The sequence below is a fragment of the Carlito syrichta genome, unplaced genomic scaffold, assembly GCF_000164805.1.
Source record: "Carlito syrichta isolate Samal-C Ts95f unplaced genomic scaffold, Tarsius_syrichta-2.0.1 Scaffold304744, whole genome shotgun sequence".
Lineage (NCBI taxonomy): Eukaryota > Metazoa > Chordata > Mammalia > Primates > Tarsiidae > Carlito > Carlito syrichta.
This window is the reverse complement of record NW_007248840.1, coordinates 290209-301915: the sequence shown is the minus strand read 5'-3', so window position 1 is coordinate 301915 and position 11707 is coordinate 290209. Positions and strand designations below refer to the sequence as shown.

At 56.8% G+C, this 11707-nt stretch overlaps 2 protein-coding genes across 11 annotated transcripts in view; one reads left to right on the top strand and one right to left on the bottom strand.

The window, feature by feature from the left end:
- AGAP2 (ArfGAP with GTPase domain, ankyrin repeat and PH domain 2) overlaps window positions 1-416 on the top strand; it is a gene marked incomplete at its 5' end in the record, with an annotated part of 10531 nt that extends 10115 nt beyond the window's left edge. The window contains 1 exon segment of the mRNA XM_021713805.1: window positions 105-416. Within this exon segment, the coding sequence (XP_021569480.1) occupies window positions 105-416 (312 nt within the window).
- A 4123-nt stretch (window positions 417-4539) lies between these two features.
- The window catches only part of OS9 (OS9, endoplasmic reticulum lectin), a 30076-nt gene continuing 22908 nt past the window's right edge, over window positions 4540-11707 (bottom strand). For 2 of the 10 annotated variants that reach the window (XM_021713797.1, XM_021713799.1), the window contains 9 exons: window positions 10449-10659; window positions 10240-10341; window positions 9967-10067; window positions 9741-9792; window positions 8282-8370; window positions 7774-8055; window positions 7034-7223; window positions 5687-5799; window positions 4540-5248 (listed from right to left, as the gene is read on the bottom strand). In XM_021713797.1, the coding sequence (XP_021569472.1) occupies window positions 5123-5248; window positions 5687-5799; window positions 7034-7223; window positions 7774-8055; window positions 8282-8370; window positions 9741-9792; window positions 9967-10067; window positions 10240-10341; window positions 10449-10659 (1266 nt within the window). In that variant the 3' untranslated portion in view covers window positions 4540-5122. Of the gene's footprint in view, window positions 5249-5686; window positions 5800-5930; window positions 6096-7033; window positions 7224-7773; window positions 8056-8281; window positions 8371-9740; window positions 9796-9966; window positions 10068-10239; window positions 10342-10448; window positions 10660-11707 lie in introns of all 10 variants that reach the window. The other 8 variants (XM_008060850.2, XM_021713800.1, XM_021713798.1 and 5 more) reach the window with 6 other exon arrangements.

Sequence of the window (11707 nt, the reverse complement as noted above, 5' to 3'; positions counted from 1 at the left end):
CCTCCGATCCGCACCCCGCCCCACGGGAGCACCTCCCACCCCCACGAGGGCACAGCCCCCACGCCTCTCGGAAGACACAAACTCACCTCCCTCTCCCCGTCGAGGCACGGAGACCCCCGCGCGACACGCCCCCTTCACTGTGTCCACGCTCGGATTGCTGTGGGTCTGCCCGCTCGCTGCCTGCGGGAGGGGACGCCTCTCTGCCCCGCGGTACCGGCTCCGGGGCGCCGGGACAGGCCCGCCGGCGCCCCCAGGGGCGGGAAAAGGACCCAGTCCTGCCTGTGCTCGGCAGCCCCAGGGCGGGAGCCCAGACCCAGGCTGGCTCCTGGGGCGACGCCACGCCGGGGGGAGGAGTTGGTGCGCGGGTGGGCCAGCCCTGGGACTTGGGGCCGCTCTGGGGACTCCACCCCTTCTAAGCTGATCTCACTGCCCAGTGAAGGGGGACGGGCAGCGAGGGGCAGGACCCCTGCTGCCCGTGGGGGTGGGGGTTCCCCAACCCTTTCCGTGAAAGGGACCTTGAGGAGCAGATAGGACGTCCCCCCAACACCGACCCTTGGATGGAAGCTAGAGGGTCCCTCCTCACTACTATCTGGGGGGGGAGAAGGGAGGGAGCAGACGCGGGTGAAGAAGGCTGGGGGGCCCTTGTAATTTATTGCTTTGTTCCCCAACATGGGGGTGGGGGCGGGCAGGGGCGTGGGAGGGCGTTTCGGGGTAGGGGAAGCCAAGGGTGGGCAGGGGGCGGGGCGGGGCGGGGGTGCTCTTGGGTTGTGAGTGTCTGTGACCGTGACTGCGTACCTGTGACTGTGCAGCGCCCATGGTGATCTGGGGTGGGGGCACCCCTGCCACGGGACCCCTCCCCCGTCCTCCTGTCCAGCCCGTTTCTTCCACTGGAGCAGCTCCAGACTCATCCCTTGCCCCCATCCCTGCTAGCCAGGGCTGAGAGGATGTGAGGTGGCTGGGAGGGTTTACAGGCCCCCTGTCCCATCCCCAGAGAGGGGTGGTGGGGTGGACTAGCCTGGCCCAGCCCCGCCTCCCTCAGTCCACCAGCCCTCGGGCTGTCTGTGTCAGTGGTTTCTGGTCTTTTTTTTTTTCTTCTGGCTAAAACATTTTGCAAAGGACCAGGTAATTGGGGAGGGGAGTGGGGTGGGGCAGGGGGGAATGCCCCCCTCATCTCCTCGGAGGCAGGTGGTGTGAATCTTCTTCAACAGCCATTAAAGAGGAAGTGATTTTGTCTAGGGGGTGAGCTGCTGGTCTGTTCTTAAAGAGGCAGGTCAGGGTGTGGCCTTGGTCAGGGTGTGGAACTGGGGTGGGAGAGGGCCAGGCAGGGGTGCCTCCCATAGGCCTGGTGGCAGTGCAGTACCCAGGGCTTGGGGGTGGTCGCATGGGGCACAACAGTTCTGGGCTCATGTAGTGGAAGGACTAGAGCAGGTTGGAGCAACACTGAGGACACTGGGAGAGAGAAGTCACTGTCTCTGGTTCCCAGAAAGAGCTGCAAGTGTAGCTTAGAGGAGAGGACAAGCCTAGGAGGGGGCAAAAGGATGTAGTAGCCTTGGCTAAGAGCAGGCACTTTGGAAACAGATGTGATTTTGAAATCTGGCCCTCCACTTTGTATCTTGGTGACAGGCAGGTGGACCTGCTGGCATCTGTGTGTCTTCGGGACATTATCTGTTTAGAGGGTACCTGGTAAGCGCTGCAGCTCTGGGAAGGGCAACCTGAGCACCAGGTATCAAGGTAGAGCTCATGTGAGGGCCCCTTTCCTGGCTTCGGTCATGGAGTGCTCCAGAGGGAAGGGGTGGAAGATCTGGGAGAGATTTCCTAGCTGGCCGCAGAGGTCCCTGGTGTCCACATTCCATGTCAGCTGGTGCAGGCATTTGCCCACCTGTGTGTCATCAAAGGGACCACCAAGGCCACAGCAGCCTGAGGCCAGCGCTGCCCCCACGGGCTACAGCGCCACCAGCGCCGTGAGTACAGCTGAAAGTGTTTGCCCAGGGAGAGGGGCTGCACAAGGGGGTGGGGTGGGGGGTTTGGAACCAGCAGCTATTGCAGGTTGGGCATAGCTGCATGATGTCAACTGCCTTGAGGAATCGTTGGTTTCCTCAAGTAGAGGTTTCCAGCATCTTTGGTTGGAGTTGGGTCCGCCCCTCAGTGCCCACCAGCCCCAAGATGTTCAGCTGCGGGTGTGCCACGGAGCTGACAAGCAATGTGTCGTTACAGCCCAGGGCTGATTCACATCGAGGCTGCTGCCCTGCTGGGGCCTAGGCTGGGTGACCAGCCAGCACAGCAACGTGCCCAAGGGGGAGGGCGGATTTGGGGGTGCAGGTCTAGTGACAGGTACAGAAGCAGGTGTGTGACCTGGGCAAGGCGAGAGGAAGAGGGGGAAATAGCAACAAAGGCTCCACTGAAGACCCAGCCATTCCCTCCTCAGCTTGGAGGCTCTGGACTCCCTGTCTCCACTTCTGCCTCAGAATCATAGGGTGTGGGAGACTATGGGAAGAGAATAAGGCCTGGGAGAGAATGCAGTTGCCCAAGGGCAACTCCCAAGGGGAGTTCCTTTGATTTCCAGCAGTTAAAAACAGTCAAGGTGTCAGCACATCCCACAGCAAATTCCACCACTAAGAAGTCCACTTCCTGTTTTCCTTAATGGGGTGCACCTTTGGTCTGGATGGTAGTGGATGAAGTAACAAAAGAGTAAGTCCTCCAGGTTATGGCATGATGGGACCCTACAAGGGGACTGTCCCTTGCACCCATGCCACCCTCGCAGCCCACCCTGGGCTTCTCGAGTGGGTCCCTGTTGCCATGTACTACTCCTTTCCCCACTCCTCTGGCTGCCATCTGTCACACTCTGCTGCCCGCCTTTGGTTAGCCTTAGCGCAGCTGGGCTGACTGACGTCCATGGAAGTTTTGCCAGAAGCCAAAGGATGGTAAAAGGAATGTATGATTGAGAGTACAAAATGATTAATATAGGCCAGATGTGATGGTTTATGCCCGTAATGCCAGCACTTTGGGAAGCTGAGGCAGGAGGATTACTTGAGCCCAGGAGTTTGTGACCAGTTTGGGCAACATAGCGAGACCTTCTCTCTAAAAGAAAAAAAAAATTAGCCAGTCCTGGTGGCTTGTACCTATAGTCCCAGCTACTTAGAAGGATGAGACAGAAGGGTCACCTGAGCCCAGGAGGTTGAGGCTGCATGAGCCATGACCGTGCCGCTGCACTCCAGCCTGGGTGCAGAATGAGACTCCAACTCAAAAATAAATACATGCACAAATATAACAAGATGGTTACTCTAGCAGAGGTTTCCAGAACTCCATTTTCTGTGGAGACCATCCTCTCAAATCACAGCATAGCCTTCCTGTCCAGCCTCTCCTTTCCCGCCCTAAGAGACTTTACTGTGGTTCTGATTGACTTTTGAGATTCCCTCTGAGACCCTAGCCTCCAAGTAATCCAGTCTCTTCAGAACTCAGGAGCTAGTTAATAAAAGTTAGTGAGTGCTTACACTGGGCCAGGTTCTAGACTAAGAGCACAACACACTACATCTTATCCAATCCCCACAACCTCCATACGAGGCCAGTGCTGTTATCCACCATGTCCTAACAAGGAAACAGCATGGGAAAAGTGAAGTGACTTGTCCAAGGCCCCACTGATGTAGATGAAGGGGGTTTAGACCCAGGATTCTGACTGCGGCAGTTTCTAAGGTGTTGTCCAGCTGAACCCTCCCTCCCTCCCTCTCCTCAAGATGCACAGATGGACCCGGGGAGGCAGGATTTCTAATCCACCATTTGCATTTCAAAATAAAACAATTTAAGCATAAACGTGCACAGTAGGCACTCGTCCACATCCAGCAAGAATACAACTTCCTTCAATAATCGGGTCCCTGGCTTTCCAGTTTTGGAGGCCTGGGTGTTTGGTAACCCCCACCCTTTCTTGTGAGCCAGGAGGAGTCCTCAGCAGAAAGGCTGAGCACCTCAGCATGGAAGGCCAGGGAGGGAGCCTTGGCCCATCTCTTTAAGTTCTCTGTACTGGAAAAGGGAGTCCTGGGGGAGCCCATGGCTGCACTTGGTTGTGAGGAAAAGATGGACACACCAGGCCTCCTACCCTTGGCATACTAATCAGCTGGCACATGTGGGTGCAGCCCCCTCTGGGCATGGCCAGTGGGGGGGGGTTTTCTGGGAGATGCTGACTGGGCAGGTGGGTAAGGGCGTGGTTGGCAAGTGGAATCTGGAGTCAGCACAAGATCCCCGTGGGGGGACTCTGTGGTGGGCATTGGGCTTTCAGGATGTAAGTGGAGGAGAGAACAGGAAGAAAATTGGTGCTGGAGAAGGGCAGGCACAGACCGGACAGAAAAGGAGGGATGGCAGTGCCAGAAGAGTCTCTTTCAGCCCTGGCAGGCCACTGGGCTTGGCTTGGCTGTCCTGGTCTCCTCCTGCAGACTCCAGCCCCACCCATGCCACCAGGGAGGTGGGGAGCAAAGAACATGACCAGAGAGCATGCTCACCACCCTGCAAAGTACCCTAAGCCTCCCCTCCACCCCAAAAGGCTGATGATTGATGGTCCAGTTCTTTATTTAGAAACCTGATTGTTCAAGAACACGGTGGGTGCCTCACCCCTTTTCACTGGGATTGTGTCGGAGGCGATGGCAGCGTCCTCCCATTCCCCAGCAGCAGAGGCGAAGGCTCCTCAACTCCGAAGCACAGATTGTAGGGGGCAGTGGACAGGGAGAGGAAGAAGGAACTCCCAGGGGTGCCGGGGGCGGGGCAGAGGGTCTCCCAAGGGCATGGGGGCGTGCGTTCTTGTGGCCTGCTAAGCTGCCGGCTCCCCTTCTCCGGCTTCCCTCTCACAAGGGCTTCTTCAGGAGCTTGTGTTGGGGGCGATAACAGGAACAGGCAGGGAGGAAAGGGAGGGGTCTGGGGAGGGGCCTGGGAAGTAAAAGCCACAGGCCCTGAGGTCTCCAGGTGGCTCTGGGCAGTGAGCAGCTCTCAGCCCCAGGGGCCTCCATGCCCACCCTGAGGCCCACGGCTCAGCCCACTGGCCGTTGTGCCTTCAGGGACCCGGGGTGGGGAGATGGGGCAGAGGCAGGCCAATCTAGGAAGACGCTGGCCTCCTTGGAGGGCCAGTTGTGAGGCAGTCTCAGAAGTCAAACTCGTCCAAGTCCCCGGTGTCCTCGCCACTGGGAGATCCCCACACCCGGCGGTAGTTGCTCTCCAGCTCCTTCTGCCGCCGGCGCTCCTTCTGGGCCTCTTCCGCACCCTGCACCTGTGGGAAGGGGGCTGGAGTCGCAGGCAGCCAGCCAGGGGAAGCTCTGGGTGCTCGAGGACCCAGAGAGGCCCCAGGACTGACAGCTGGGGAGGCAGGGCTTGAGCCCCAGGACTGACAGCTGGGGGGGCAGGGTTTGAGCCCCAGGACTGACAGCCGGGGGGGGGCAGGGCTTGAGCCCCAGAACTGACAGCCGGGGGGGCAGGGCTTAAGCCCCAGGACTGACAGCCAGGGAAGACAGGGCTTGAACCCCAGAACTGACAGCCGGGGGGGGCAGGGTTTGAGCCCCAGGACTGACAGCCGGCGGGGGGCAGGGCTTGAGCCCCAGGACACCAGCCTCGTCTTACCCATGAGGAAACACCTGCTTAGCGGTTGGCAAGGCCGGGCACCCGTGTGCCCACAGCAGGGCGGCCAGGGGAGGGCATGCTGGAGACTCACCAAGATGTTGAAGAAGATCTCCTTGAGGCTTCTGGTGTCCTCGTCCGTCAGCCAGCGCGCATCCTCTTCGGTGCCCTCAGCCCCGGGCCGGACGATCTTGATCTCGATTTTCCCTGGCAAGGAGAGCAGGGGGGTGAGGGCCGGGGGTGTGGGAGCTTCAGGGCAGGCCCTCTGCCCCCAGGCCCCAGCCCTCCGCCTGGGCGGCGCCCCTTCCACAGTCGAACAGCCGCCCTCCAGGGCCCACCTGCGGCCGTGAGCCCCTCCCTCTCCAGCAGCTCCTTCACCAGCCCCTCGATTTGTTTCAGCTGTGGGTTTTCCCGTTTCATCTCGAGGACAGTCAGATCCCGATTGGGGCCTCCGTGACGGAGCTTGGTGACCCGGACCCGGACTCTGTGCTCAGGATCCTCCTCTTAGAGGGGGAGACACACAGGGAGACACAAAGCAGAGCCGTGACTCCAGAGTTCAGGCTGCACCGGTCACCTCCCCATAGCCGTCGCTGGGCTTGGCAGCTGTTCCGTCTCAGCACGTGTATGAGCCAGGACTCAAACACACTCATGCCCCTGCTTCCCCCTGATACCAGCCTACAGTGTGCCCTCCCCCATGCCACCTTCCTTCTTCCCACCCTACCCAGTACTTCTGCCCTTGACCTATAGAAAACGACTGTTTTCTGAAGCAAAAATCAGGCCACCTGCATTAGCAAGGGAGTTTTGTTTAAGCAGCAGGTTGGAAAACTGTGGTCTGGTCCTCTGCATGTCAGTACTTTAAAGACATTTCAATGTTTGTAGAGAGAGTGGGACACAAGGTTTGAAGCCGGAACATTCCATTTGGAATGTCAGCTGGTCACACCCATAGAACCCTGTGGAATAGACAGAAGGGACTGTGAGAGGAAGAAATAACTTCAAGCCTATCGAGGCGACTGGCTCTTGTGCATCTGGGCTTGCCTGGTCCCACCCAATGGCTGGGGCCTCTTCTGGTGCAAAGCACTAATTGTTGACAGGCTGCATCCTTCCCAGATATGTCATTTTCGGCATATAGGCACACAGTCATTCAGTGACTATCTAGTGATCACCCACTGTATGCCAGGCAGAGTGCTAGGCACTCGGTGTGCAGGGGCAAACCAGAGAACAAGCCAGACATGCCCGGAAAGCTGCTTTCCAAAAGGACGAGGTGGGGTGACCATGCAAAGGGGAGACAGTGGTGGGAAGAGGCAACGGTAAGAAGAGTGTTCCAGAAGGAGGGAAGACAGCAAGTGCCCCCAGGAGGGAGGGAACAGGTGCCCCTGGGAACAAGGCCAGCCAAGGAAGAAGAGAGCCAACCAGTCGCTCCCTCTCGCCTGACTGCTCTCACCTGTGGGTTGGGGTGACGGGGGAGGCTTTTGGGGGACAACTCTCCTCTTCCTTTGCTTCTTTGCCAGTCCGGGGCTCTGTTTTTCCTCCAGCCTTTTGATGAGCTTGCTGACAGTGGATGTCAGAGCTAGTATGGCCCGTTCACGCTCTGACTCCTTCTTCAGCCCGTCTGGGTCCAGCTCCTTCTCGGTCTGGAATACCCAAGAGGGGGTGCAGAGTCAAGGGATGGGGGTGGAGGGCCCGTGGGCCAGGCTCCACGGAGGAGTCTGATCTTCATGTCTCTCATCTCATCCCCTTCACCAGCCTCCCCCTTTTTTTTGAGTTGGAGTCTCACTCTGTCGCCCGGACTGGAGTGCAGTGGCCGCTCCCGGCCACCACTGGGCTGGTGGGCTCCGGCGATCCTTCCGCCTCAGCCTTCCGAGTAGCCGGAACTACAGGTGCGTGCTACCACGCCCAGCTAATTTTCGGTTTATTATAGAGATGAGGTCTCGCCAACTTGCCCGGGTGGGTCTTGAGCCCACGGGCTCAGGCAAACCACTCGCCTCGGCCTCCCAAAGTGTGGGATTACAGGCTGAGCCACCGAGCCTGGCCACCAGCCCCCTTTTAACTAAGGAAACAACCACATTTCCGAGGGGCCGTCCTCGCCCATGCTGTGTCCTCTGTTTTCTTCCAGTCTCTCCCCAGCCCCTCGCAGGAACAGGCCGCAGGGAAGTCCCCGGAAGGTGCAGGAGCCGGGCTTGCCTCTTGGATGATGTTTTCCAGCTCGCGTTCCATGCCAGCCTTCACCTCTGAGCGGAGCCGGTCTCGGTCTGATGGGAGCAGGATGCCTTCCAGCTCCTTCTCAAATTCTCCCAGGAACTGCCGTTCATCCTCATCGTCTTCATCGTCATCGTCGTCTTCATCCTCCTCTTCCTCCACCTCACTCTGCTGCTCTACATGTCCCTTTTCCTTGGCCTCTGGCTCCCTCTGAGGGACGTCCGAGTCGTCATCTGCAGGCTGCTCCTGGCCTGCGCCGGGCTTCCCCTGGGCAGGGATTGGGGAGAAAGAGGTAGGCAGTTGGTGTTTCAGTAGAGACACCTGGTGGGGGAAAGACAGACGGGCAGGGGTGTGACAGTGGGGGGACTCGGGAGTGAAGGCAGGGAGCTGCCCCATGGGCCCAGTTCAGGCCCAGGTCAGGGGGTTTATCCATTGTCCCAGCTGGGAGGTGGGCTCCACCCCCTCCACCCAACCTCTGGAGCAGGACCCATACCTTTTTTGTTCCACCTTTCAGCTCCTCAATCAATCGAATCAAATCTGCAGGACTCCGAATGACTTTGACCTGTACATTGTTCTGAAAATCTGAGATGAAAGAATAATCATGGGCCTGTTTTGGTCTACATTTTCTTTTTTCTTTGTGAGTTGGAGTCTCACTCTGTCGCCCAGGCTGGAGTGCAGTGGCACACTCACAGTCACCACAGCCTCAACCAGCTGGGCTCAGGTGATCCTTCCACTTTAGCTTTCCAAGTAGCTGGAACAACAGGCATGTGCCACCATGCCCAGCTAATTTTTTAATTTACTGTAGAGACGAGGTCTTGCCATGTTGACCAGGGTGGTCTCAAACCCATGGACTCTGGCATTCCTCTCGCCTCTGCCTTCCAAAGTGCTGGAATTACAGTTGTGAGCCACTGTACTCGGCTCTTTTTTTTCTTTTAGAGATGGAGTCTTGCTACGTTGCCAAGTTTGGTCAAGAACCCCTAGACTCAAGCAATCTTACTGCCTCAGTGTCCCGAGTAGCTGGCACCACAGGCATGAGCCACCATATCCCTAAACTCCCTTTTAATTCCTAAGGAGAGGTCATGAGAGACGAGACCAAGGAGGGACATGGGCCCCACCTCTGGGAGCTGCCTGTCTGGTCAGCCAGATGGGGCAAACAAAACCCCAGAGAGGGTGCTGTCTGAGGCGGACACACAGTAGGGATGCCAACACGATGCTATGTCCCTGCTCCTCCATGCACTTCCAAGGCCCCCTGGCAGTCACTCCAGTTTTCAGGACCATGAGGAGATTCTGGAGCCAACAGCTCTTCTTCCCTGGATCCTCTTCTCCTCTTTCCACAAATATTACCCACCTACTGTCTACTCAGTTCCAGTATTCTACTACCAATTACTGATACATTCTCTTTAATCCTGCAACAACCTCTAAGTTAGAGACTACTACCCACATTTTATAGAGAAGAAATTTTATTTTGGGGTCGAGGCCTCACTGTCACCTAGGCTGGAGTGCAGTGGCACAATCACGGTTCACTGTAGCCTTGATCTCCTGGGTTCAAGTAAGCCTTGTACCTCAGCCTCGCGAGTGGCAGGGACTATAGGTGCGTACCACCAGCCTGGCTAATTTTATTTGTTGCCAAGATGAGGTCTCGCTATGTTGCCCAGGCTGGTCTCAAACCTCAAAATGCTGGGTTTATAGGCATGAGCTATCAGGCTGGCTGGAAAGGAAATTGAGGCGAAGCACAATTGTCCAGGATTACGAAGTCAGCAAGTGGCAAAGACAGTGTTCTGCTACCTTCCCAAAATAGCATTGCTGTCTACGAAGAGTATTAACTCCTGTAAACACAAATTCACTGCTGGCCTGGCTGCTCAGCCTCCTTCCCAGTGTTTACTCTACCTTCTGCCCCCACCGCTGCCAATCCTAAAATACATCAGTACAGGGGACAGGGAGGGCTGACTCACCACTGGGAGGGCCCGGAGCTGGCTCTGCTGCCTCAGGGTTTAGGACCTGTTCCTGCTGTGCAGAGAAGAGCAGAGTTAAGTGGGAAGTGTGCTTATGCCCACCAACTCTCCAGGCAACAGTTCTGGGGGTGTCCTCGTATACCTGGATACATGTAGGTCACCTCAGTTCTTGTGACCCTCCCCACCCCAAGCACAGGTCCAACATCCTCAGAGAAGCGACTCTCACCTCTGCCTGTGCCTCCTCCCCTCCTGGGGCCTGGTCCTCAGGCTCATGCAGCATCTTCCAGAAATCGGATTCCTTACCGTCATCCTTGGCTGGGCTTGCACCTGGGGTAGAGAGCAAGGAGCGATCCAAAGGGAGGAACAAGCAGAAGGGGACACATCCCTGCCCTATGATAAGGGACTGGGGTCCATGGTGCCCCTCTACCCCGCCCCAGTCATACAGGACAGTAAGAAAGAAACAGAGGCAAGTTTCACAGAACAGGGGAGCTTGTCCTACCTCTCTTTGGAGGAAGCGCCCCAGACTTGGTCTCACTCCACATTTGGGGGTCCAGGCCTTGAAGCTCCTCTATGATTTTATCTCCGTACTGCTTGGAGTCTACTGAAAAGCAGCAGGTGCAGGAGAGACACATCGCTCTGGGCTACTCACCGCCTCGCCTTCCACCTGGCCCTCCCATCTCTCCGCCCTCTCCTCCTCTGGGTACCCACCAGCTTGGCTCTGAAGGTAAGCCATGTACTCCTCAGGCTGCAGGGACGGGTGGCAGAGGATGGCCTGGGGCGCAGCACTGGGTGGGGGCCGGAGCAGAGGGTGAGGGCAGAGCCGGGGAGTGCGGATGGTCAGCACGTATGAGCAGGACAAGGGCTCATCCACGCGGTCGATGTAATCCCCAGAAATCCCTGCACCCTCGTCACAGAGGAACTGCCAGGACAGAAGGGCAAGGCGTTGTAGTTGCCAATCACGAGTTGTAGTTCTCAGAGCAGCTTTTTTGTTAAGCACTTACTATGTGTCTGGCTCTGTGTCTGCACTGGGTATACAGCACTTTACATAAATCAGCTTCCTTGCTGGGCTCAGTGGCTCAAGCCTGTAATCCCAGCACTTCAGGAGACCCAGGTGAGAAGACTGCCTGAGCCCAGAGGTTCGAGACCAGCCTGGGCAACTTGGTGAGACCTTGTCTCTACAATATATCAAAAAATTAGCCAGGCATGGTAGCGCATGCCTGTAGTTCAGCTATATGGAAGGCTGAGGCAGAAGGATCGCCTGAGCCTAGCAGGTTGAGGCTGTGGTGGCCATGAGTGTGCCATTGTCCTCCAGCCTGGGTGACAGAGTGAGACTCCAACCCAAAAAGGAAAAAAAAAATCAGCTCCCTTAAATATCGCTTAACCCAGGGAGGGAGACATTGGTGTCTCAACTCTGTGGCTCAAGAAACTTGGGTTGGATGCAGGTAAGTCACTTGCTCAGTCTGACCAGTTGACAAGAGGTAAAAAGAGGAACCCAACTCAGGCAGCTTAATGGAGGTAACCAAATTTTGTTTCACATTATTGCTTTATATAAATATGTTATATAGATATATATACATATATATATATTCTTTGTGTGTATGTGTGTTGGAGTCTTTGTCACCCAGGCTGGAATGCAGTGGCATGCTCCCGGCCACCACAGCCTCGACCTGCTGGGCTCAGGTGATCCTTCCGCCTCAGCCTTCCAAGTAGCTGGAACCACAGGCATGTGCTACCACGCCCAGCTAATTTTTTTATTTATTGTAGAGACAAGGTTCAGGCTGGTCTCGATATATATTCCTTTAAAATATGTATATATGAGCTGGGCTCGGTGGCTCAGCCTGTAATCTCGTGCCTTTGGGAGGCTGAGGTGAGTGGATTGCCTGAGCCCGCGGGTTTGAGACCCGTCTGGGCAACTTGGCGAGACCTCATCTCTACAATAAATCCAAATGAGCCGGGTGTGGTCACGC